At 47.2% G+C, this 25,657-nt stretch overlaps 4 protein-coding genes across 6 annotated transcripts in view; 2 read left to right on the top strand and 2 right to left on the bottom strand.

Annotated features, from left to right (window-relative positions):
- Positions 1-1,169: 1,169 nt before the first annotated feature.
- On the bottom strand, positions 1,170-1,949 carry LOC117144416 (isochorismatase domain-containing protein 1). The gene is made up of 3 exons (XM_033309557.1): positions 1,815-1,949; positions 1,548-1,757; positions 1,170-1,485 (listed from the first exon to the last, which is right to left on the bottom strand). The coding sequence occupies exons 1-3, from the start codon at positions 1,947-1,949 to the stop codon at positions 1,216-1,218; spliced, it is 615 nt and encodes a 204-aa protein (XP_033165448.1). The 3' UTR covers positions 1,170-1,215.
- Positions 1,950-2,274: 325 nt separating this feature from the next.
- LOC117144417 (methylthioribose-1-phosphate isomerase) lies at positions 2,275-5,437 on the top strand. 2 transcript variants are annotated; one of them, XM_033309558.1, is made up of 6 exons: positions 2,275-2,463; positions 3,302-3,456; positions 4,107-4,342; positions 4,397-4,629; positions 4,696-4,859; positions 4,918-5,437. In XM_033309558.1, exons 2-6 carry the CDS (start codon positions 3,325-3,327, stop codon positions 5,245-5,247), a joined length of 1,095 nt encoding a protein of 364 aa, XP_033165449.1. In that variant the 5' UTR covers positions 2,275-2,463; positions 3,302-3,324; the 3' UTR covers positions 5,248-5,437. The 2 variants fall into 2 exon arrangements, with proteins under 2 accessions (XP_033165449.1, XP_033165450.1); XM_033309559.1 differs by lacking the exon at positions 2,275-2,463 and adding an exon at positions 3,139-3,235.
- A 76-nt stretch (positions 5,438-5,513) lies between these two features.
- LOC117144418 (lysyl oxidase homolog 2A) lies at positions 5,514-6,872 on the top strand. The gene is made up of 2 exons (XM_033309560.1): positions 5,514-6,389; positions 6,445-6,872. Exons 1-2 carry the CDS (start codon positions 5,537-5,539, stop codon positions 6,681-6,683), a joined length of 1,092 nt encoding a protein of 363 aa, XP_033165451.1. The 5' UTR covers positions 5,514-5,536; the 3' UTR covers positions 6,684-6,872.
- Positions 6,873-7,366: 494 nt separating this feature from the next.
- Positions 7,367-25,657, bottom strand: part of LOC117143153 (G protein-coupled receptor kinase 2) — a 47,626-nt gene continuing 29,335 nt past the window's right edge. For both annotated transcript variants that reach the window (XM_033307652.1, XM_033307653.1), the window contains 10 exons: positions 11,866-11,961; positions 11,686-11,806; positions 11,009-11,614; positions 10,776-10,881; positions 10,516-10,705; positions 9,827-10,075; positions 9,597-9,754; positions 9,329-9,538; positions 8,971-9,234; positions 7,367-8,908 (listed from right to left, as the gene is read on the bottom strand). In XM_033307652.1, coding sequence (XP_033163543.1) covers positions 8,816-8,908; positions 8,971-9,234; positions 9,329-9,538; positions 9,597-9,754; positions 9,827-10,075; positions 10,516-10,705; positions 10,776-10,881; positions 11,009-11,614; positions 11,686-11,806; positions 11,866-11,961 — 2,093 coding nt within the window. In that variant the 3' untranslated portion in view covers positions 7,367-8,815. The remainder of the gene's footprint in view (positions 8,909-8,970; positions 9,235-9,328; positions 9,539-9,596; positions 9,755-9,826; positions 10,076-10,515; positions 10,706-10,775; positions 10,882-11,008; positions 11,615-11,685; positions 11,807-11,865; positions 11,962-25,657) is intronic.

Below are 25,657 nucleotides of genomic sequence, written 5' to 3'. Positions count from 1 at the left end.
AGGAAGCTGCCATTTAGGCGGTTCCTAGGCTGCGCCCCGGTTGATTTGATCTATGAGCGTGTCCACAGTTGCCACTTGCCGGCGTGCCAGCACATAAATTCCCAATCTTTCATCGATTTTCCACGGCAGCAACATCTACAGCTGCCGAGGATCACAGATCGCGGATCGGACTTGGGAGATGCAAGTGGAAGTGGAAATGGAAATGGAAATGGAGCCGTGTTCATTTGCACACCGCACAGGCAATTTCACAGATTTATCATCTCTTTGCCAGCAAGCATCGTGCGGGTGAAAAAAGAAAACCGAATTTATTAATATCCCAAATGTGAGCTTGGCACTGGTAATAAGAAAACCGGTTACAAGGCCAGCAATTTATGGATGCGCTGGGCGGCAAAGGCTTACGCACACTGCCGTTAGCCCAATTCACTTTTCCCGCCTAGGCATGGGCGGAATTAAAGCCACAGCCGAGGGGCATACCTAATTGGATAGATCAGATCCCTGGCGAGGAACTCGGATAAGTTGTTGACTTATCGCGTGCCGAGATGCCATCGCCATAAGTTGCGCTTTGCAGTGGTTTAGGGGCTTAGAGAGATGGGACCCGGACTGGGCAAATAAATTGCCAGCTGCCGGAGGCGGCGGAGATCCTCTCCATGGCATGCAAATGGCGATCAAGATCGCGATGTTTGCGTGGCCTGTTATGAGTCAATCAGACGCCTGCCTACATTGTCACCATCACTTGGATCGGATACGATCGCTGTACCGCCGGATGACTGCAGCGCTGGCTGGGATGCCTGCAGCGCCGATTGAAGATGGCTAGATGGGCGCTGGAGATTGTTGCGATTGCATCATAAAATTTAACTGCACAGCCAGCCAATTCCAGGTCCAAAGAGCCGAGTCAAAGTCATTGCATAAATTGGCAGCACTGCCGTGCAGAAGCTGCTGTTTCTATCGATGGAATGGGATGGGATGTTTCTGGCATGGGATGTGTGTGTCTTCGTGGTTCTTATAAGGCGCCGCCTGGGCAAAAAGGGGTAGCCCCATATGCTCCTCCATTCAGATGTCTACTTGGCCGAGATGTTTATGAGTTGACGAGGACAGGGAGGCCGCCCTACCGGTGGGTCCTTCTCTCATAATTCTCATAATTTCTAAAGTGAACACACTCTGCATGTGCTGGAAGGATGGTTTACTGAGCGAAAGACATGAAAAGTGCCGCCAGGCTTAATTTTTTGAGACGCGGCATAGCTGCATGTCTGCGGAGATCTTCTTCACCAGAGGAGTAATCTCCTTGAAGGACTTGTTGTTCTTGTCCCCCAGCAGATTAAATATCACACTCTCGGAAGTGGCTATATTGCAGCCGATGTGACGCAGGCGCTCCAAGGCCAAGTCCCGATCCTGATTGAGACGAGACGCACAGCAGTCGGCCACCAGCCAGACATCGATTCCATCGTTTACCAGGTCGAAGGCCGTCTGCTCCACACAGACGTGTGTCTAAATTATGTGGAAGCGGGGTCATTTTGCTAAACCAATCCCTAACTCAAGCCATAACCCACCTCCAGGCCGAAAAGCACCACCGTCTTGGGCTTGCCACCGAAGATATCAGTCATACTCTTACGTACGGGCTCCACCAACATAGAAAACATGGTCTTGGAAATATTGGCACAGGCATGCTTGATGTCCAACTCACAAACGGTCTTGCCCAGCCTCTCGGGATACTGCTCGGTGACCAGCAGTGGCACTTGGAAGACCTTGCCGGCTGCCAGCTGGAATGTGAATCCATTAGAACCCGACCATTATCCTGTCACTTCTCGCTGTCTCACCAGTTTAGTAGTGTTTTCGATGAGCGAACTCAGCAGCGGAATGGCCGGCTTGAACTTCTCCTGCACGTCGCACAGCATGAAGAGCGTTTTCGAGGGCACCAGGCGGTACAAAGCTGGTCCTCTGACTTTGCTCATGATTGATTCTGGGTGTGTAATAATGCGTAAATTAAATATTTGAAAACTTAAGGCAAACGGTTGCTCCGTTTGAATTTGGCGCTAGGCTAGCGCCACCTAGGGACTACTTCACGAACTTCTTACTTCACCACAGTGGCGGGATGGTGAGTTATGGCTTTAACAAATATACTTGCTGTATATAACTGGAATATATCCTATATAATAAAATGATTAATTCCGAGTTGACTGGGAACACTTCTCATAGCCGTAATATTTACAAAAAAAGCAAAAAAACTATAAAAATCAGGCTTGTTGTGGAAAGTACATTTTGGTATTCAGAGCGGAAAAAGAGGAGACCACACTGCCCGCACTAGCATTCGTAAATCAAAAATTAAAAATAAATCAAGTAACAAAACGTGCGCGTTGCCGATGCGATAACCGCGAGCTCCGATTCCTGATTTTCGATTTTGCTCCCCGGAAGCCGCCAGTCCCACCTGGTGTTGGGAGTCATTCAGCTACCACACAGCTGCGAAAGGTTAGCTTGCGGCAACCACCAGTTGCCCCCAAATCTGCTGATGGTTATGGTGATGGTGATGACTGCCCAATCCCTCCCTCCCGACGCACTCCATCTGGCGGTTTATTGGCACAGGACCAGCGGACAAGTCGCTGTCACGCTGCGGCCCAACTAATTGCAGTCGCATTAATTAAGGCACACTCAAAATTGCCCAATAACCGGCCGACAGATAAGCAGCGCGATTAATTTCTTGCCGGTCTACACTTGTCAGCAAGAATCCAACGCGAGCGCCCAGTGTTTATCAATGGGGCAAGGCAGCGGCGGAGGAAAGCCACAGCCACCGATGTCGCCTACTCGAATTAATCGACGATGTCGTGGACGAGGCCCCCCTCCGCCAGACTGCTACGCCCTTGGCCAAGTACACTGCACGAAAAGGTGACGCGCTGATCGATAGCATCTATTGAAGTTCTGTTTATTTTGGTCTGCTGGCAATTGTTTTTGGGCAGGATCACTCAAATCACATTTAAGTGTACCACTCGTGGAAGTCGGACTGTGTTCTTGCCGTGTACCGCCCGCTCTTGCGGCGCCGTTCTCGGCACTCTCGCTCGTCTGCGAAACAAACTCTTCCGACGCCCCAACCGTGAGGCTCGTTCAGTTGCTAACCGATCCGTTTGCCTGGCAGTCGTTGTTAGGGAGCGTTGAAAGCTACGAATTTGAAGCCGAAACCGAAACTGAAACTCGCCTTCGATTAATAACTGATTAGTTGGCAGCGATTCGCCCGCTAGTGGTCCAAGTGGGTTGCCCGTCTTCCTGCTTCTTCCTCCAAATATGGCACACATTAATCGGTGACCCTTTCCAGTTTCAGCACAATCCCCTGGAGAGATGAGCCTGCAGTCGATCAAGTACTCGCGGGGCAGCCTGGAGATCCTCGACCAGCTGCTCCTACCCGGTCAGTCCAAGTACGTGGTGGTGCGCGGAGTGGAGGATGGCTGGAAGGTCATCAACAAGATGCAGGTGAGAATGCCTAGGCCAGCGCCTTTTCCTGCCTACCTTAATAGCCCACGTTCCCCGGCATGTTGCCATCAAAATGCCTGTTGGTACATTTCCTAATCTGCGCAACGATCGCTCGCTTGTCTGTTGTCGCTTGTCGTATGTCCCTTGCCCGGCTATAAATAACGTAATTGAAATTAAAAATTTAAAAACGCTTGCCAAAAATAAAACTACTCCGCGCACGTCACTCGGTGATCGGTTCCCACTGGGCTAATGCCCCCACAAGAAGATGATGGCCCATTGGTGGCCGATCGTTTATGTGGGAGCACGCGCCTAGTCACGTGGAGCCTCGCCGTTTTCCATGTAAGCTATTTACCCAGCCTTTTGCATCGTCATCTGATAAGCCAAGATAGGCTGACCCACCTAATCTGACTGCTCTCCGCTCTTGTTTATGAATAACGACAATATAGCAGCGAAATTATTTCACCAACGGTCTCATTTGAGACATGACAACAGCATGACAGCCTGATATTTTAAATATTCTCATTTAAGATCTTGATTGATCAAGAATGTTAATGGGTACTCGTTTCATATAGCCATGCAAAGTGGATGCGTATAAAAGAACCATTAAAAATAAAACAAGCAATTTAAACTAATATTTTTACTCTTTGAAGGTGCGTGGTGCTCCGGCCATCGCTATCGTTGGCTGCCTCTCCCTGGCCGTGGAAATCAACCCGGAGGATTTTGAGAACAAGAAATCACTGCGGCAAGAGATTGAGGGAAAGTTGAACTATTTGGTTTCGGCCAGGCCTACGGCGGTCAACATGAAGATCGCAGCCGACGAGCTCATCACTCTGGCCAACGAACTTTACAAGGACGAGGCAATCGACGTGACCCAAATGAAGCATAGGTAACCTCACTTGCTACCGGACGAACGCACAAAGTTAACCCCCTTCTGTTTAAGATTTCTGGACGCCACGGAAGCTATGCTAAAGAAAGACATTGCCGATAACCGTGCCATTGGAGCGAATGGAGCCCAGGCGATCCTACAGCGCGTGGCGAAGGCAGGTAAAACGCCCGCTGGATCGACGGGATCCGTCCGCGTGCTTACCCACTGCAACACGGGTTCCCTGGCCACCGCCGGGTACGGTACAGCTCTGGGAGTAGTCCGCCAACTGGCCGAGCTGGGAAAACTGGGTGAGTACTTAAAAGAGCTTGGTACATTTATTGATTACTTACGCACTTTTGCACTTTTCGATCTAGAGCACGTTTATTGCACGGAGACTCGTCCTTACAATCAGGGAGCCCGCCTCACAGCCTACGAACTGGTCCACGAGAAATTCCCCGCCACTCTGGTTCTGGATAGCATGGTGGCTGCTCTGCTGCGCGCCAAAAATGTGGCTGCAGTGGTCGTGGGAGCAGATCGTGTAAGCAAGCCCCACAATGATTAACTATTTTCGATTAATGGTTTGTTCCTTGCCTTAGGTGGCCTCCAATGGCGACACGGCCAACAAGATTGGTACCTACCAGATTGCCGTGGTTGCCAAGCACCACGACGTGCCATTTTACGTAGCCGCCCCTCTGACCTCCATCGATCTAGCGATTCCCGGTGGTGATCACATCATCATTGAGGAGCGGCCCGACCGGGAAATGACGCACGTGGGAGAGCATCGGATCGCTGCCCCGGGCATTAACTGCTGGAACCCCGCCTTCGATGTGACCCCTGCCTCCCTGATCACCGGCATCATCACGGAACGCGGTGTTTTCAAGCCGGCAGAACTGAAAGAGGCCATCACCAAGCTGCTAGAGTCCTAACCGGCGCCCAGAAGTAGTTCACACATGCACTCCATACCCCCAAAAAAGAAACCGCAGAAACCAGAGCACGCGCGCTCGGAATAGGCATTTTGCCAGCTGAGTTTTGTATACAAACGTTTTCCCGCCTGCCAAGCAGATGTGGGTCGATCCGTTGGGAAGCACAACGCACAATATACCTCCTACACATGTAGCCCCATTTGCCAGTTGTTACCCTACTGACGCATTGTTCCATTGACTTTAAAACTGGTTGCGAGTTGGGTGTGCTCCACCAGAACACGCTGATTGGGCGATGGCTTCGTTCCGGTTTCAATTGTTGCAGCTCCTAGTGGTGCTCAGCCAAGGTTGGGCCAACAACAGTGGCCTCAACGTTCAGAATAACTATAGAAACATGATGATCCGACTGGCCACCAACAAGGCAGCGCTGGCCGGTATTCAAGTCCTCCGCGAGGGACGCGTGGAGGTGAGCTTTGACTTTGGCGCCTCATGGGGTACGATCTGCAGCACTTCGTGGAGCATGCGGGAGGCAAATGTGGTGTGTCGACAGCTGGGACTGGGCTACGCTTCCAAGGCAAGCCAGGGAACGGAGCACGGGGATAGCCGGAAGTATCCGTGGGGCATGGTGGGAACTCTGTGCAGGGGAACCGAGCGCCGCCTAGCCGACTGCATCCGGGAGTCCCACTACCCAAACCTCTGCAATGCCAGAAACCATAATGTCAGCATTGTGGCCTGTGTTAGCCACTCGGCTGACCTGGAGATCGGACTAGTGGACATCGAGAGAACCGCCCGCCTGGAGGCCGTGCCCATGTCGCGTCTCACCTGCGCCATGGAAGAGCACTGCGTTTCCGCCGACGCTTACGAGATCCGAAGGACGAATCCGCACGCTGCGAGGATACTGCTTCGCTTTTCCGTTAAGGCTTCCAATGTGGGCACCGCCGATGTGAGCCCCTACGCTAACTACAAGGACTGGGTGTGGCACCAGTGCCACAGACACTACCACAGCATGAATGTTTTTGCCACCTTTGATGTTTACGACCTCAACTACCGGAAGGTGGCCCAGGGGCACAAGGCCTCCTTTTGCCTGATGGACACTGAATGCCGGCCAGGAGTACGGCAAAAGTACACCTGTGGCAACACCACCCAAGGTACGTGAACTTGTGACAGCTTCCAAGGGATCCCTGGTAACCCATCTCCTTGCAGGCATTTCCGTGGGCTGCGCAGACACCTACACCGATGTGCTGGACTGCCAGTGGGTGGATGTTACCCGAGTTCCCATCAACCGACGCTACATCCTGCGAGTGGCCCTCAATCCCGAGTACAAGCTGGGCGAGATATCCTTCGAGAACAACGGAGCCGAGTGTCTCCTTGACTACACTGGCGTACAGCAGACGACAAGGATTTTCAACTGTCGCCGCAAGCCACTTTGGTTTAAGATATGATTTTGTGGACTGTTTAGAAAGTAAGATAGCGATATGAGCCACCTCTGGTGACCTCTTAGATACTAGGAATTTCACACCTGGCAATGCCAGCTGGCTTGGATAATTTTAAATGAATACTTTCGGGCTTAGAATCGTAATTAATCTGTGTACTTGAATAAAGCTAGCATACTTTCAGGGAGTAGCGGTTTATTCACTGCCAAACAATAATTCTTGGTATACTTTTGGGGGTCACTACGAAAGTAGAACAATTATTTTATGCGGCATACTTTTGTGCGGCGCCGTTACACTTGGGTGCACACTGCAGTGCATACCAGCAGGCGCTGCTTAGTTTTAAGTTTGTTTATCCATCCACCTGCTGATATTTCTGTTCGCCTGGTATTTCAATTCAAACGAACCGTCAAATCGGCCGACAGATTGTCAAATCGCAGTGCCCATGTAGCAAGTTTTTGGTTTTCAATACCAGGCGAACATAATTTGTAGCAAGTGCCTACCAGCTGGTAAAATTTTCTTTGGACCGACCGTTATTTTGAAAAAGCGCGCTCCCAAAAGTATGCAATTCTTTGCAATCATCCGAAGTGCATTCTTTGGCGCCAAATTTAAATTGCTTACCCAGCATAGCAAAATCTTATATTTCGTCCTTTAATTTTCAACCTTGGCTGCAAAAGAATGAAACGACACACAACTTGATAGTTTAATACGTTTATTGTTTTTGAATGTCCATCTCTTGACTTTTCGGTTGTATTTTGTATTATTTCGCTTACAGAATAGATTTATTTATGTATGTATATCTGGTATTTACGATGCTCTATAAATATGCCTTTAATTGCTAGAGATAAATATTTCGGCGCGCTCAGTTTGGTTTACTTTATGTAGTTGTAGTGCTAAATTGAATTTGGGGCTGATGCTGATAGCGTTTGCTGTTTTGAATGCTGGTTGGTTGTGCTGGTAGTAGTTGTTCATTATATGCCTTACAATTTACTAGTTGTGCCTAAATCAAGTGAATTGAAACTAAGACGTCCAGCTGGCGCGTTCCATGCTGCCAGCGAACCGGTTCGATAATCATAATTAATTTTCATACTAACATAATAAATTCTCCAATTGGTTTACTTTTGTTTTTGTTTCTTCTTTGTTGCTAATTGCTAATTACAAAATGCCTACGCTACTATTACACAAAACTTAGACGCTAGCTGACATCGATATCTCAATGAATTAGCATTAGTTAGCATAACTTGCTGTTCATTTAATTGCATGACGAAACAAATATCAGTAATAACGTTCTTCCATGGGAACCTTCGGCAACTTAAACTTAGGCAACAGAAAAAGTAAAAGAACGATGTGAAAAGCTTAGCAAAAGAGTGCGGCAATAAAACATAGGAGTCGTATAAATAATTAAAGATTTTACATTTACATCTGATTAGGTTGCACGCTTGTATCGTATCTACGCATGTACAACGTAGTAGCATGTGTTAAGTATTTGTTAAAAATGCATTCAAGTGTTCGAGTATTCATGTCATTTTCCTAACTTACAAATGCTAACTAGAACATCTATCGTCCAACGCTGTCCCGTCAATCACAAACTACTATACAAAAATTACATATTACTCAGCCGTCTACGTAGTGCTCTTCCTGCCGCCCATCCGCTGTTGTCCCGCTTCCGGCGATGCGTGTTGTAGATGATCACTTGTATGTTGTATAGCGCTCGTATTTAAGTAACATTATTTTTGGGTGCTGTGACAAACTGACGGCCTTAGCTCTCAAAGTGGTGTAGTAAGTGGTATTCTTGTTACCACAATTACAATTAATTAACTCTCTAATGTGTGCTCAATGTGTGTGTGTGTGTTGTTTCGGTAAGGAGTCTTTTGAAACATTCATAAATATATATTGTGTGTCGAAATCAGCTTGAACAACTTTCATTAGAAAATTTGATGTAAAAGTACAATTTCAAAAATGCTTCTTGCGCGTCAACTGAAGGATAAACCGATGTAGTTTCGGTTTTATAATTAGGTTGTGCTCTAAAGTTATTATGCTCCTGCTGAACTATTCCGATCCGGGGTAACTGTGCGCAATTTGTGCTATGTGTCGACGTCTACGTCAGGCGTCCGCTTAAAGGCATCCTCGACTGATCTCTGCTATCAGCTTTCGACCGTCGTGGAGGACACGCTGTGACTAGTGGTTAACAGATGCTCCGGAATGGGTATGGGCTGAGTGCGAGCCGGCTGCTTCTTCTGCAAAAGGGATTCAGTTATTGCAGGTACTTGCTTTCAGAAGTAAGCTGAGTCAAACAAACCTTCCGGCGAAAGGGGAAACAGCCCGCCTTGTCTGGTTCGGGCGCTGCATTGATCTGCAAATCTGGCGTGGGACACTCCTCGGGTCCAAAAACATTCAGTTCCCGAAAGCACTCGGTCTCCATCATCTCGTTCTGCCAGGAAATGGACACGGAGCCTGTGTTGAATTTCGTATAGAAATTCGTGTCGGATTCGTCGATATTGACGCCCTTCACCGTAGAGAACTGTTCAATATCGAGCACATCTTTGGCGTAAACGGCGTGCGGCTGCGGATGATGGAAAAACGATTAGGTTCGATGCTTCAAACAGTTATTTCCAATATCACGACGGCATGTATGCAAATGGGTCGAGTCAACTCACGTCTGGCACAAAGGGTGGCTCCAGCATACCAGCCTCCAGGCGACGCCAATTGAGCTGGGTGGAGTGGAAAAACGGGTGGGCCATCACATCCTGCCCGCCCATGCGTCCGTTGCGGCAGCCCAGGCGCTGCTTTATCGATTTAGCTAACAGCTGTTGGCACATTGATTTGGCTTCATCATTAAACTTGCTTGAATACTTTTCGGGGTCCTCCTGTGGGGGAAAGAGGGCTTTAGCCAAAATCCATGTAATAGCGACGGTTATGACCGACCTTAACGCGCCTGTCCACCTCCTCGCGCTTGACCTTCTCCTTACGCATCCGGAACGGCGCTTGGCCCTCGATCATCTCGTACAGCAGACAGCCGAAGCTGAACCAGTCCGGGGAGAAGGCGTACTTCTCGTTGTCGATGACCTCGGGGGCCATGTAGCCTATTCGGTTGGGACGGAAATAAAGTAGCTTAGCTGGGCGCATTAATTTCAATCAGCTTAGCGGATACTTACCCACTGTGCCCACCCGGCCGCGCACCATCTCGCCCTCCGGTATCTCGACGGCCAGTCCCAGGTCGGAAATGCGCACATGGCCGTGATCGTCAAGGAGGATGTTTTCGGGCTTGCAGTCCCGGTAGACGATGCCCTGCTTGTGCAGGTGCTGCAGCCCACAGGCCACCTCGGCGGCATAGAAGCGGGCACGCTCCAGTTCGAAGCCAGGTTCGCCGCCCATGTTGTAAATGTGGAATTTCAAATCGCCGCCTGCAAAAGAGAGGATGTTGATTGTCTTCCTCAAACAATGACGTGTCCTGGGAGCCTTATTGGTTGACTGACTTGCTTTGGCTTTTGTGTGCAAATTCAATTAGGTCGTGGATTGACGGACGGACAACTGGCAGGATGACTTCGGCATTGTGACAGCCGCTTGAATGCCAGGAATTTAATTAAAATTGCAAACTCAATCATCGCTGGGATTACACATGCATTTGTTATCGTTTTAATGAATGCATGCAAATGCCGGACTGTCGGATAATTGGCAGCGAAGGACACGGGATACATAGCTACATGAATGCCGTCGAATGGGAAACTAACTGGATTAACCGATAAAGAGTCCCGGCACTTAATTAACCCTAACTGGCTGCCAATGGACAGCCGTATTGGCCCCTCTTGAGCATTGGGCAACAGAGTAACTCGATAACACCCACCATTCATTATGGTCAGCACCAGGCAGAGGGCGTCCTTTGTCTCGTACGCGTAGGCCAGATTGACCACGAACGGCGAGTTGATTTTCTGCAGTATCTGCTTCTCGATTAACACCATCGACTCGCCCTTGCGCTTCTTGATGCGCTTTTTCTCCAGCTTTTTGCACGCGTACATTTTCCCAGTGGCCCGCACCTGTGCACAGAAAGACGGGGTGTGTGAAAACGAGGTCAGGTGGCCACAGGTGGCTATTTTCCTGGCTTACCTGACAGGCGCACACTTCGCCGAAGCCGCCCTTTCCGAGCACCCGGTACATGCGAAACGTTTTGTAGGTGATTGGCTGCGCCTCAAGCCACTTCCACTGCAAGTATCTGGTTGGGCGAAAAGAGATACGGAAATTTGTTGTTATTAAGTTTTTCTCGGAATTTACTTCAGTGGTTATTATATCGCTCGATCCCTTCAGACTCATCACCATATTTCAAGTATTTTAGAACATACCGGTGAAAATACATAGAGCTCTCAAACTCCCGGAACGGCTCGCCGGCCAGGAACGCCTTAACCGCGTTCACACACTGGGCAAAGATGTCCTTGCCGCCGCTGTTGAGTTTGTTACGCACTTGCGCAATGAGATCATCGTTGAGCACGTCCAACACGAGTTCGTCGGGATACCCGCCCACGTGGACACACTTTCCGCCGCCGCCTCCCTCTCCGCCACCGCCCTTTTCCGCATCGTCATGGCCCTCCTGGCACTTGACGCTCTCGTCCCCGTCGTCCTGGTGGCTGCTCCCGTTCCCAGTGGCGTCGTCGCCGTTGTGATTGCGCGTGTCCAGCTTCTTGTGATTGATGTCGCTGCTGTGCTGCGAGTTGTTGCTGTTGTTGATGTTGTTGCAGTTGTTGGCGGTGGTATTGTTGCAGTGTTCAGTCTCAGCTGTTTCAGTTGGATTGGCATTGCTGCTGTTGAGCAGCAGCTCCTCCTGCGTCTCGGCGTCCAAGGCGTCGCCCCCGCTGCCGTTGCGCAGCTCCAGCTGTGCCTCGACATCCAAGAAGCGACGGCCGATGTCATGGCCAATGAATATGCGGTTCGAGATGTACTCGATCTCGTATCTGAAAGGCGGAAAGCGAAAAGATTAGCCGCCTGTGAACTCAGAGCCTTTAGTATGTGTGGTGCTACATACTTGACCACCTCATCCAGGAAGGTGATGTAGCGAAAGTAGACGGGCCGTTTGTTCTCGCAAAACAGACGGAAGAGCTCACGACCAATGGGTTGCTGATCTATCACGTAGCCATAGCTTATATCTGGGGAAGACGGAGAATGTGAGTACAAACGATGCATTCGGCACTCCCAGAAAGCTCACCTAATTTGTCTTTCAGGTTGATGCATTGCGATATGTGTGGGAATTGCAATATCTTGCGCCATTTTTTGCTCTTTCCCTTGTTGCTGTCGGAACCACCTGCAATGCAAAGAACAGAATTCAGTTGAGACGAGAGTCGACAAACATTTATTAAGGGCAAACAAGGTCTTGGAATTCAGTAGTTCAATCGGAAGCCACAGCACTCAATTGGCATTTTATGAATAACAATTTGCATGGAATTCCTAATTCCCATCTCCGGGGCAAACACTGTGATTTCCCCGGCACTCGAGTGCAAAGGTAAAGTGAACGTTTGCTTGCACTAAACCAGGGGCTGGGAACGTGATTGCATTGATTGCTACTCCGCTTCCACATCCACATCCGCATCCGCATCTCATCGACAAGCTGTCCTTCTTTCGTCTGGTTTAACGTCATGCCGGTAATTCTGTTTTATTTGCACTAGCTACGGGCCATAAAAACAATATTTCCAATGCGAAATGCATAAAATGCATTCACATAAACAAGACAAACAAACTGCATTGAGTCCCGTCTGTTGATTCGTGACTCGTGACACTTGGCTCGGCTGTAGGAACGAAATGAATCAGTTTACGTGGCCACTCGGAGGTGAGAGATCGTCTGGACCTGGACAGAGCTTAACTCAATCTTGGTGGCTTATTACACTCCTAGTTCCGTCGCCAAATTCAAGTCGTTCGGTATTGACCCTTAATTTTTTGTGCACAAGTGACCACACAAAAGGCTCATTACACTGAATAAATCACTATATCACCCATTCGCCCTCATCCATTCCTAGTCCTTTCTCTCAGTGCCAGTCGGGCCAGTCGATAATAGTGGAGCCATAAAATCCAGCAAGAAAATTAAGTGGATAGCCAGGCGTCTGGCAAGGAACGGAATGGAATTGAGTGGAGTGGAGTGGAGTCCAGTGAGAGGGCATAAATGTCAAAATCAAGTGCAAAACGTAAGCGAGTTCGCAACAATGTTCGGCCGGAAGCGGATGAAGCGGGTGGAACAGCAACACAGCCAGTCAAGGAAACTGGGTTAATATGCCCATCGCATAGCCACAGTCATGGCCAAAGAAATAGCAACGAATTTATTCCCTGACATCCTTTACCCAGTGATAAGATAATTGACCTTGAAATCTCGCTTATTTTACATCTACTATTTTCATAATTAACACTTTCCTTCATATAAGCAAAACTACTGGACCACCCGGGAAAGTATGCTATACATTGATCAAAGGAGTAAATTTACTACAAAGTAGGTGTGTTCTTGGCGTGAACGCAACCTTGTTATTTGGACCGCCTCGTTTGCTGCAAACACATTCGTTCTTTGGGGCTCTGAGCGCCGAATGCATACACAGACTTGTCTGGCCACAGAGCATTAGCCACTTATTTATGCTGCCAACAGTCTGCTGCCAAAAGTTTTGGCCAGGCTTAAAGTTTCCCTGACGAAGGATCCCCCAGTGCGTGAGCATTTAATTTAGTCTCAGTGCAATTATGCAAAAATAAACTCGCAAACTTTGAACGGCAGCAGCAGTCGTAATTTCCATGGAGGCACCACCACCTGGAGGGTGAGGTTGCTCCGCGCTTAGCTAAATGAAATTACCCGTTGAAGTTTCGGAAAAGGGAAAAGTTAACCCTAAGCAAGCGCTGCTGAGTGCTGGAGCAAAACGAAGTTTGGCCAAGTAACAATTAGCCAACAGACCCGGGCACTGAGCAAATATGAAATGTGTGGGCCAAGTGCACGCTGGGATTATGGGATTATAATGCCAAGCCTTTGATGTGTTCAGTTCATTAAATTCAAGCATCCCGATATGACAGTACATATATCGCTATTCTCAAATGCTATCGGTGTAATAAACTTTTGGGTCGTTAGTGCTCTTTAAAGTTTAACTTTCTTCGGCTGGCATTCGTCTTCTTCTGACCATAGCCACCGGCGTCACAAAAGTTTGTAAAGTTCTTGGCAATTATTTGGCGAGGCGTAAAAACAGAAACAACGCCGCATCTCAATGAATTACGAAAGTTGCAGGAGGACGAGCGAAAGTCAGGAAAACATTTTCAAAACAAGTAAATCGTATTATGTGAGCGCTTGGCTTTCAGCTCAGTTCGCTGGCTGGATGATGAGTTCCATGTGGATGTGCAGAGGGCAAACAAAAGTAATGGGCGGTGGATGTAGAGGAAAGTGCTATAAAAACTTATTAATGAAGCCATCGCAAGGCTAATTTGCGGTTGATGGCTTTCCTAATTAAAACCAATCAATAAGAAAAATAGCGTCCCCATCTCGGGCTCCGGTTTTCATCCTTGCACCAAGTCAAGCGGTTACAAATGCAATTTGTCAGCCGGAGGAGCGACCGAGCGGAGCGCCTGCCAACTGCAATGGCCGCAATCCTGCTATCTAATTGACTGCCCGGACGCAGGGACCCAGCGCCAGGATGCGGATGAGCATAAGGATAAGTACTCATCACTGGAGACACAGCGGCGAGGTCGGGCCCCCTTCCTTTATTTACGACTCAACAAGTTGACACTAGATGGCCAAGGGCCGTCGAAATAAAAGAAATTACAGTTTACATTAAACGTTCGCTGATTTATGGCTTCGCATTACAAGTTTTTGGTCCGAAACTTTTATGGAGCTCGAAAACGCTCGAATCGTTATGATCAATTTTCCCGCTGGACGCCAAGAAGTATGTGACACAATTTATAAGTGCCAAGTTGTCTCCTACTTTCGTCCCGGCGTAATTTGATGTCATTTTTCACTGGCGAGCAAAACCAAGAGGCGGCCACCAACTGTTAGTTGCAATTATTTATGGCCAGCCCTCCTCCATTTTGGCCAAGTCGTGGTCCAAGGTTAAGTGCGTGCTAATAAGCTCACGGCCAAGGCCCTCAGGGAGCCATCGCAGAAGGCTTTCGATTGACTGGGGAAATCTATTATGGGGCGGTGAAGTCCAGCCGAAACGTGAGATATGCCCAAGGGAATCGACAGTTCGAAATGAACAAAGCCCTTTAATAAGTTGAATAAAAATTTGAAAGTCTATCTCTATATGCAAGGAATTCCATCTACTGATGGATAATCCTGCTGTTCACCCCGCTTAACCTCTGTTTGCCTCCCTTTTGCAGCCCGTCTGGGTTTTGGTTGTTAAAGGTTCAGACAACCTCGCAGGCAAAACGTGTATTAAAACAGCGACCAAAATGTTCGACAGCAGTTTTTACACATTCGCTAATGCAAAACAAACACTGCGGCAGTCGAAATAATAATTTAAGGCGAATTGGGGAGCGTTCTGACGCCGATTTACCTACAGCGAAGCGCACATTAAATTAATTATTACTGTTAAAAAACCATAAAAATTCAAAATAACAATAAAAAGCCGTAAAAGTTACGCCGCCGGCAATCGAAAAGTTGATTGGCAGTCGCATAACGCCGCTGCCCCACCAGCAGGTGGGTGGTGGGTGGTCGGCGGTAGGTGGTGCTGGGTGGTGTCGGGAGTGGTTCAGTGGGTGGTCCACTGAGGAGGAGGTGGCTCCGAAGGAGGGAGGGAAATAAAAGCAGACGCTGCCACATGAAATGCATGTAAATGGGCCTTTGATTGGCAAAGGCACTTAATTGCGGGCTGCAGTCCCAGGACCGTAGCATGGACCCCACCCCACCCACCTCAAGGTCGCAGGGCGAGTGGAAAAGCCACGCACGGAATGCACATAATGGCACTTTGAGCATTCAGCCTTGCGGAGCGGGACTGGCCAACTAATTAAATGCGTGATAAAATAATTATAGTACATCAGGTACACCACCACCACACACCACACACATATGGAAATCGATCTAGGGCAAAAATCCACCCAAATTCAGGAGCAGTTAATGGACGGCCCTGCTATTAACTGCAATTTATTACGGCAATATAGGAAGAGTCTGAAGCCAGAAATGCTCGCCAAAGGAAAGGGAGCAGGCCAAATTAATTAACTTCAATCCCATATTAGAAGCGGATCGACTGAGTAGCAGCATACATCACTAGAATGGATGATTTAAGGAAGCAATCATTCCGCAGCACCAGCAATTGTTTTCTGTGTAGCTCACTTGCAGTTGAACATTTAAAATACCCCTCGATAAACTCAAATATTTTCATTAAAATTCCAAGCACACTTGCGTAAAAACAAAAAGTGTGGCTGTACAAATGGCATCATCGAAAGCGTCGGAATTCTTCCTCGAGTGGCCAACACACATCGGCGGTTGGAGATAAAAAGAAATACACTCTATTTGTGGTGCTTTTTCGGCAGCTGGGCTATAGTTAAATTAGTCTGGACGGGCCATAAAACAACGGGAAACGTTATAGGATATTTTATTGCCTAGCATTATTAATTTGTTTTATTTCGTTTCCACTTCGAAACGGCCCTGGAATTGAACTGGAAACCTGGGACACACAATTTCCTGCTTCGCTTGTCTTTCGCTCGTTCAAGCTTCATTTGCTCGGGGAAGACACAAAATTGACGCCATTCGTGGCCGTTTTTTAATGGCTTCGTCGGAGTGCAGAAAACAGTTAACTTGGAGGGCAAACTATTAAGGAAAGTTGATTCATTGGCGCCGTCATTAGACCGTCTTAAGTCCGCCAGGACCCTACATCAAATGGCCCGAGAAATGGTTTAAGCCCGGCTACTGATACTGGTTACTTTAGGGGCAAAACTTTGGGCGAGCACCCCCCAAAGTCGCATTCCTTTCGAACGTGTCCTTTGATGTCCTCTACACGTTCTGCTCCTCATGAGCAAACGTATCAAAGAAAGTTGAGATGCACATATGAGCCCTAATTTATTCATTCAAAAACAAAGTGGCCGAGCTCCGCTTTTGGCTTCGACTTGGATTGCGCCTTAGTCGCGCTACTTGGCCAATAAATGGGCATAAACTGGCTCACACCGTTCCGTTTATATGGCGCACATGACGTCGTAAAACGCACAATAAACGAAACGTAAACATGGCCGGGGAAGCGTGCTTAAGCACCACACTGCGTATGCGTAATGGCACCCGAGCGAGTTACGAGCTACCTGAGAATGTCCAGAGACAATGGCCCTCCGGCTGGCTGCGCAAGGAGTCCGAGTCCAGTCCAATGGCCACAGGACTCCTCTCCTAATGGGCAATATAAGAACTGATAAGGCCGGGCACATCTTCTGCGATTCTCCGTTTAATTAAAGCCCGAACGCTGAATGCAGAGCTGCAAATATTGACACAACCGACTTGACATGGCCGGCTGGGCTGGTAAATAGTTTGTGCAACCGCCGCGGGACTCAAAGGCCCGAAAGCATTGTGCAAACATCAAGTGGGGCGGGGCGGGGCTGTGGGGGCGGTGTGCGGAGAATGACCACGCCCTCGTGTCCCTGGCTGAAACAAAAACAGGGAAAACACTGCGGTTTGGCTTTGTTTCAGCTGGAAAACATCATCCGAACTGGCAGTGAGGCGCACTGCGCCAGACTTTACATCAAAATTTATACATTTTTCCTTTTGCTTCTGGAACGAACTTGCGAAATGGATTTTTGCAAATAGAGAGGCAACTACGTGACGTGGGCTGTAAATAAATGATGTGGTCGCTTTTATGGCGGCGGATGTGGGTGGGATTTGAAAATCGAATGAAATCCAAATGTTTTTGAGTTCTAGCATTAATATTGCAGAAACAATGCGGATTGGGAATAGAAGGTATACTATGTGGAATTGAGCAAGCTGGACTGATAAGCCAACTGGTTCGTCAATTGTTTAATTAAATGGACGCGGATTTTCTCATTTCATACTAACTATTATCCTAGACCAACAAATAGTTGTGAAATAAATTTTATTTTCCCATCAGCAGGACGACATTTTTCCCACTCATTACAGTCACCGCCATTTTCCAGCTTCTTTGTGCCATTTACCAGTACAAAAGTGCAAAAAATTGTACAACTACTCGAAAGTTTTTTAATTTATTAAATTAGTCTTATGAGCGCGGTTCATTTCACGCCAAACCCTTTGAATCCCGCACCATGCACTCAGCCCCCTTCCACTCAACCACTCGAGTGCCATAGTTTCCACGCCCCTCCGCCCATCCAAATACATAATATATCCTGGCTGCAACGTTCAAGTGCATTTCTCGTTATAATAATTCGCTGTCGTTGTCGCCGTCGCTGTTGCTGCTATAAAAACTGCACAAGCAGAGAGGAAAGTAAAAACTAAAAAAGGAAAACTCGTATCCTACTCAAGGAAATTGTCGCTGCATGTTTGAGTGGGTCGGCGGGCGCCTCCTCGAACTTATGTATACATATATACCCGCACACCAGTTTAGCCTCTCGGGAACGAGTATATGCGCCTGCTACCCACCAGTGGGTGGGTATACCAGACTATGTATACTCGCACATACATACTACATACAGCATCAGTCGAGCAGTAAACTCAAGGGCTGAAGGCTGAACCTGCTGGCTGTGGTTGCTTTTAGACTCCTGTGACATTGTATTTGAAAATATATTTCATGCCGGCGGCTCCCCCATTTGGCACCCAGTTTCCCAGTTTCCCAGTTTCCCAGCCTCGAGTTGCCGCCTTGCCCAGTTCTGCAAATTTCCACTTTCCATTTGCGAAGGGTCTGCCTGAATTCTCATTTCTTGCGTAAATTGCCCGGCAATTATAATTGTTGTTTTCAGAATAACACAATTGTTTAGCTGGCTGCGTTTGCGGCTAGGAGAAGCTAGCAATTAGACTCACAAGTTGATTGCCCAACAGCCGTTTCCACTTCACTCTGACTTCTGAAATAGTATCTACCTAAACTGATTTTGGCCACTCAGGTGTGCGTTTTCCTCCGCAGATTGTGTGGCAACTTAACGACATTTTCAGTTGCAAAAAGAATATTGGTAAACATTTTTTTTTGCAGAGCAATGCAAAGAGCACGGAAACAGACAAAACTTTGCTCTGCATCGGAATTTACAAGGCGAACTACGAGTATTTAATAAAATGAAAACTTCAGCAGCAACTTTTAGATGTAATTGGTTTAGGGAAACTTTAGGGAAATGTCAGCTGACTTTAATTGGATAGAAAACGTAGAAATGTATCCTTGAAGCAAAACTCTGGAAAGTAAGAGAGAAGGGATGGAGTAACTTAAATTAAATAAACTATTCACCCTGCTTGAATAGAAATATAAGAATCCCATTTATAAGTAGGTAAATTATGTTCGATTCTGACATCCGCCTTTAATCATAAATAGCAAGCAACCACTTTTCGTTGGCCCTCCAACACTTTCCTCTGACTTTGTGTGCCCAGCGCTTCCTTCCCGTTCCTTTCTGCCATGGAAATGTCCTTAGTATCTCCTTTTTGATTGCGGAAACGGAAATTATGGCCAACACTGCCGTCGTTCGGTTTCGGCACTTTGGCCTTTCGCTTTTGCGTTGCTAAATGTTTTTCAAACACTTTTTGCGTCGGCAATCAGATGGAGAATGCAGTTTGCTGGGTCTGTTGATTTCGCCCGGGCTAATATTGATTTTTGGTTAAATTAGTTTATCTAGGAAAATTGGCCCTATGCCATGACTCGTAATTACTTCAAGCCGACCTTTATGCTCCCCGTTGGCCAAGGCCAATTGGCCAGCAAATTGTATTAACCTTGTTGGGCACGCACACAAAAACAGTGAGCCATACATATATGGCGGTCATACTCGTAATAATAACAATAATAAAAGCATGCATCAGGCCATGTGACAATGTTGCTTTGGCATCTGCTCGTTGGCCATAATTAAGCGAGTACAAGCGACGCGAAATTAGTTGAGCAGCCGAGCAAATCCCACTCATAGATAAATACTAAACAAAATGTAGAAAAAAATCAGCACCGAGTGCCGCCTTATTAAATTTCGATAAAAAACCGCGAAAGTGAATAAAGAAAACGCAATGAAAATCAATAAAACGTATTCAATTTCGCTCTGAGTTTTTTCCACCTCCCACTTGATTAATCATACGCCGCGTGTGCCGCGGTTGAACTCATTATCATTGCGACGTTTGAATGGATGACAATTTGGTGCAAATGGCGGGCTGGCTTGCGGCCTTAAACTCCGACAAGTGTTGCCAAGGACTTTGACCTTTTGATGGGCGCCGAAGAGCGGAGGACACGGCTCCACGTGGCCACGTCAAGGACGAGCAACACATCAAAGGCTGCTGTTGCCGCCTATTGAAAGGTCCTCGAGAGCGAACCCAGAAGCGTATCCTTCAGCCGCTCTGCTCTTGCTTCCCTGGGTTCCCTTCTGAAATTTGAGTTGCTCGTCTTCTTGATAATTAAATGAAATAAAACCAGGCAGGGTAAAAGTAAAAGCCTGCTTAAAAGGAATTTGTAATGCAAATGCTAGCCACCCACCCACAGCACCCTCACCACCCTCAACTCAAGTCTTTCCTTGGTGCCCAAAAACATTTACGGAACGCCGCAGATGAGGTCGGGACTTGGAATTGCAAATTGGATCAAAGGCATTGCACGTTCCGCTCGCCATTCTCTAGGCATTAAAGTGCAATTTCCTTCGCCGACCGAAAAACCATTCGGCAGGCACACAAAAACAATACAGATAATCAGGGACAACTTTTTCGGCATTCTTGGCCAAAAACTTTTCACAAAAAAGCGAATTGCACGGCCCGGCAAAAAGCAACAGCAACAGCAAAAGCAGAGGCAAATGCGACACATGGCGCGTGTCTCGCATTACAACTTTTGCCAAAGTGTAGTTTGTACATAATTTAAATAATTCTGCCCAGCGCTGACAGTACGAACGTGCTGCTCGTGTCGTGATTTGATACTAAACACCAAAGCACTGAAATGCTGAAATGCTGAAATAACCAAACAAACACCCATACTCGAATTGCGATTTGGCCAACGCATCCGGAGCATCGGGTTTTGGCCTGGTTGAGTCGAAAACAAAGGCAATGCTGCCAGCCGGCGTTTGCATTTCGGCTGTCAAAGTATTTGTCAAAATGCTGCATATTTCGGCGCCGGCAATGAATTTCCGAAATGTTTTCGCCTTCTGCTCTGGACAACTGGCAACAGGGTAGCAATCAGCTTGTGCAGCGCCGGAAATGTGAGTGAAGAGCTTCAAGATCAAATCAGATTTTATGTTTGAGTGACGTATGCACACAATCCGAGCTGTTTTCTCCCATGCACTTTATAGACCAGGTATGTGTACACACGTCCTTGGCTTCGAATGGAACATTGACATTCTGAATTCCAATATGACAGCTAAATTTATAGATGCTCTTAATCAATTTCAATCCAAGCACCATTTGGATATAAAGGCGTCGACCCTTTTCCATTCCACCATCACCATTTTCATCCAACTCGTTACTTCGGAGCATACAAACATACATACATATAGACTGGCTCTTGGCCATTGCTCATGGCCTGCAAACTTGTTTGCCATCTAATTGCCATTGGCTTTTATTTCGGTCTTTCCTTCATATTGCTTTTGTTTTATAATTCATCGTGTGTGTGCAACTGCTGGAAAAGTATTAAGTTGCATAGAAAAATGTTCAACAACGATATGTGTGGTGTACCAAACATTCGCGCTCTTCAGACCTAAACATACCCATTAAAAATGTTAAACCACATAAGTTTAGTTCTACATACATATATGTTCTACATGTATTTCGGACTTTTACTTGACAAAGCAAACATCATACCCACTTGTTTAATGAGTATGCCTGATTTAACAAAAAAAATACAATTTCTTTGAAAATAATAGGGTTGCTGCTGCTGCTCGCCGCTGTTTGCTGTTGCACATATGGTTGCATTTGAAGTTGTACAACATTTGTGTAATATACCGCCGAACGAGTGAACGAGCAGCTGTTGCCATGGGGCTCTTTAAAAAAGGCTTCAAGGGCAGGGAAATTCCGTCGCCGACCATGTGCTTTCTTCTTTCGGCCATAATGGGCTTATTGCGGAGCAGCCAGATTAATCGCAATTATCTGGGCCATTTTATCAGTCTGGATTTGCATGCATGTACATACGATTTTCGAGTATTTTTCTATTTCGGGCTGCTCATTAGCCGGGCACATGGCGGAGATAGAAGATTGCGTGATAGATGGACTTGCGGAGCAGACGTGGATTGCTGGTACTGATAACACCGGGTGGACGGGGTCGGGATTCTGGTGAACGGTGGACGGTGGACAGACGGACGAGACACAATTATTCTCAATCTATGCCAATTTGGCAATTCTCGTTCAAACATTCAAATGCCAAACAAACGAAGCGACTGCCGCGCTATTGGGTGCAAAACAAATCAATTAAGGCGAGCAGCGAGCAACGAGCAACGAGCAGCGAGCAACGCCTGCGAAATTGTTATAAATTGACACGGCGAATGCTCCTCGGTTCCATTGAATTATTTATGAATGAATTTTATTAGTTGCCCTCATTGGCGGCTCATCAGTGTCCGCTGACTTGACATTAATTGCAGTCGAGTGGAGTCGGCTCGCGGCGAGCTGCGACTTACAGCCGAGCAAACACAGTCAATTAAACTCTCCACATTTTGCCAAACATTTGATTTCATTTCAGCCCGGTTCAGTGCGTTGGGGCTTCGATTGGGAGCCAGCCAGCACTTGCCAATAGATAAATGTTTGTTCGGGCCAACAGCTTAACAGCTGAAAACAAACACACATGCCGCATTCCCACATTAAGCGGCCTTGTTTGGCAGCTCATTTGACAGGCGAACAACATGATCGATGCTTGTTATTTACTCTTGCTCATTTTCCCATTCGACTGCAGCCCGGTGATTTCCATTTGCATTTAGTTATCATAAAGCAGCGATTTGCTGCCGTTTCTTTGATGGATGGTCGTCATCCAACGGGTTGGCCAATAAAACTTGCCAAAGCTGCAATTTCTCTCCATCTCGCACTTTCACCGGCAGACGATTTGCATGTCTGACTTCTCGGCAGTCCGCAGATGAATCCGGAAAATCATGGGTGGAAAGCAGAAGGAGCAGGAGCTGGAGTCGAGCACCAAACAGGTGCTTATACCAACCAAATGGCGATTAATGAAAACTGCAAGCCATGAGCAATATACGTAAATAGAACAAAGCGTACGAAACTAAATGTCTTGACAAAAATTAAACGTTTTGAAAAGGCAAAAACGCGACTTATCAGGCTGAGCGGCTGTCATTGTTTATCGCCAAGCACTCGGTGGTTTTCGCTCGTACGGGAGTATTATTTTTAGTTGACAGGCCCAGCACACAAGTCGCCAAGCCACCCACTTCCCACCTCCCACCCACTCAAGCACTCAGTCAAACAATCAGCAGGCGGTGGCTGTCGAGCAACAATGGCAAATGTGCAATGCCAGAATGCAGTGACAGCAACAAAAGCCAGTTGACAGTCGTCGAAGGCGGCATTCTGGCATTCTAATGCAACGCAAGCGGCTTATGCTCACGTTATAATATGATATAAGGGTGCTCATTCCGATTCCGATCCCGATCCCGTCCCACTCCATACCATCCCATCTGCAGACACGCCAATCGCGTTGAGCGCATTAGGCGGCTTGTAAATAGTAATTATAATTAAATGCGCATACCAAATGCGAGGCACTCAGGCATTGCTCATACGCAGCGTTGGTTTAGGGGAGCATCGGCATCGGGGAGCATCGGCAAAATGCGCAACACGAGCAGAAAGTGCAATCACCATTAGCACATCCAAGATCCTGGAAATGTAATTAGATGCCTTCGAATGCCACAAGGCGGAAGTAATTGCACTCCGGGAAGTTATGGCCGCATTACTAGTATTAGGCATATGGTGAGAAGTAAAAAGCTGAGCTGGCAAGTGTGGCAAATAATGGCGTTTAAAGGCCAATCCCCAAATGTCAGCAAATGCCCTTCTTGCGCTTCATCTCTAGAAATTAATAACGCAATAAACCTCAGAATCTTTACTGCTGTAAGCTGTTATGTAATGTTTTGCATCACTCATGCGTAATGCATAGATAAACAATGGACCAGCATATACGTGCATATAAGCCATGTGAATGGCGATTAGGTTGATGGCTGTGGTTATTAAAGTTATTTATGTCTTGAGATTGTGCTGCAGTGCACAGGGAGAATCAGATAGATTGGATATTAATAAACTTAACTGAAGGCCTGGTATTACAATACCACAGATGCAAGGCCTTCGGAATGGATTCTTTTGTGTTTAGGATACGGAATCCTTTTTCAGACACCGCTCAGCTTTTGATGTCAGCTTGGCCTTTTATGGCCGCTGGATGTCCACTGGGGACTTGGCTTTGAAGCAAAGTTAAACAATCGGCCACCCAGGCAGCCAATAAACAATAAGCTCCGCTCTGCGATTTCAATTGCCACTGCAAACTCGTCAGCTTTTGTGGCATCAACGGTTTAATTGAAATTGCATTTGCAATTCTCGCATCGGCCGTCAATAAATAAAATCAATTCGAACAACATTTTATGGATGTGGGAGAGAGAATCAGCAGTCGGCGCAGTGCATTACTTGTATTGTGTTTATGCTGCGATTTAAATGGTAAATGGTAAATGGCAAATGGAAATTGGTAAATGGAAAAGCTCTGGCTGGCAAACACGGACACACTCATTACATTGGTATTATTTAGCTGTCGCTGCATTTTATAATTGCTTTTAAGCCTCAGCAGCAAAAAGCGAGCGGCTTACCTTTGGTTTCCCCATTTGCCCCGTTGACATTTATTTATTTGCTTTGGGGAATTGTTGCTGCTGCCGCTGACAACATTTCAAGTTGCCGGCACATTTGGCAACCAATGAAGTGTAAAGACCCAGACTGGCTGCATTTTAGAAATTAAAGTTGCCACTACTGCAACTCGGCACTCGGCAACCGGCAGACTGCAGCTCAATGGATAATGGATGCGTTGTATGCTGTCAAAAATTGAATTGAAATTGATATGCGAAGCGCGCGTGAGAATCGCAAACTGCCATAAACCTGAAATGCTGTCATTTATATGGCAAAATTGCGCATACGACACGTTGTCAGCAGAGGCAACAGCAACAGCAACACGATTCATTTCCATGTTCAGTACCCTATTCGCACAGTGGTCGCAAACGACCAGGTGCCCAGTGTATATAGCCATTTCCGTTAAATCAGAAAATGATCAAGGGCAAATCCCGGCAAATCTCCTTCATGGAGTCACCTTTAGGCAGAGGTGAGCCTCTGGGCATAGTCATAAAGTAAGCCAAATAAATATTTATCGATTTGCAACACTCAGCAGCCCAGTGTACTACCATATAACTCACTTGGCTTTCATCAGCAAAAATTTTCACTGCGACACTTACGTTTTCATGACAGACCCAGCATAAAATATGCCAAGATCCGTTGCTCCTCGGGCTCCTCTTTTATGCCGGGACATTAAACCCCCTGCCCACCACTTTTCGAGGAGGTGTGATGAGGGACGAACTCTGCCCACTGCAAACCATGGGCGTTTCTTTTTATTTAACGCAGTCCCAGCTCAGTGGCTCACTTCTGGCATTCTTCCTGTACTCGTAAAATGAAAGGCGACAGCCCCAAAAGCAGGCAACACGCATTGCGCCCGGAGGACATCAATCATAAGGAAGGTCCTTGGACGGTGGGTCTGGCCCCCTGCGCCTAACAAAGACAAATAGGCGATTTATCCTCGGGATCTGCTTGTTTTGACCAGAAGAGCAGCAATCCCAATCCCAATCCCAATCCCAGACTTTCTGTCTGTCGGCTGGCATTTGCGTGCATTGCGCATACGTCGCGTTGCCTTGCCGACAAATTAATCACAATCTGGATAGCTACTCCGCCCAGCGCTACATGGAAATCCCTCGCAACTCCCGTCACTTTTCGACTT

Source organism: Drosophila mauritiana, chromosome 3R (genome assembly GCF_004382145.1).
Source record: "Drosophila mauritiana strain mau12 chromosome 3R, ASM438214v1, whole genome shotgun sequence".
NCBI lineage: Eukaryota > Metazoa > Arthropoda > Insecta > Diptera > Drosophilidae > Drosophila > Drosophila mauritiana.
Note: the sequence above shows the minus strand (reverse complement) of the source record. Positions and strands in the feature narration are given on the sequence as shown.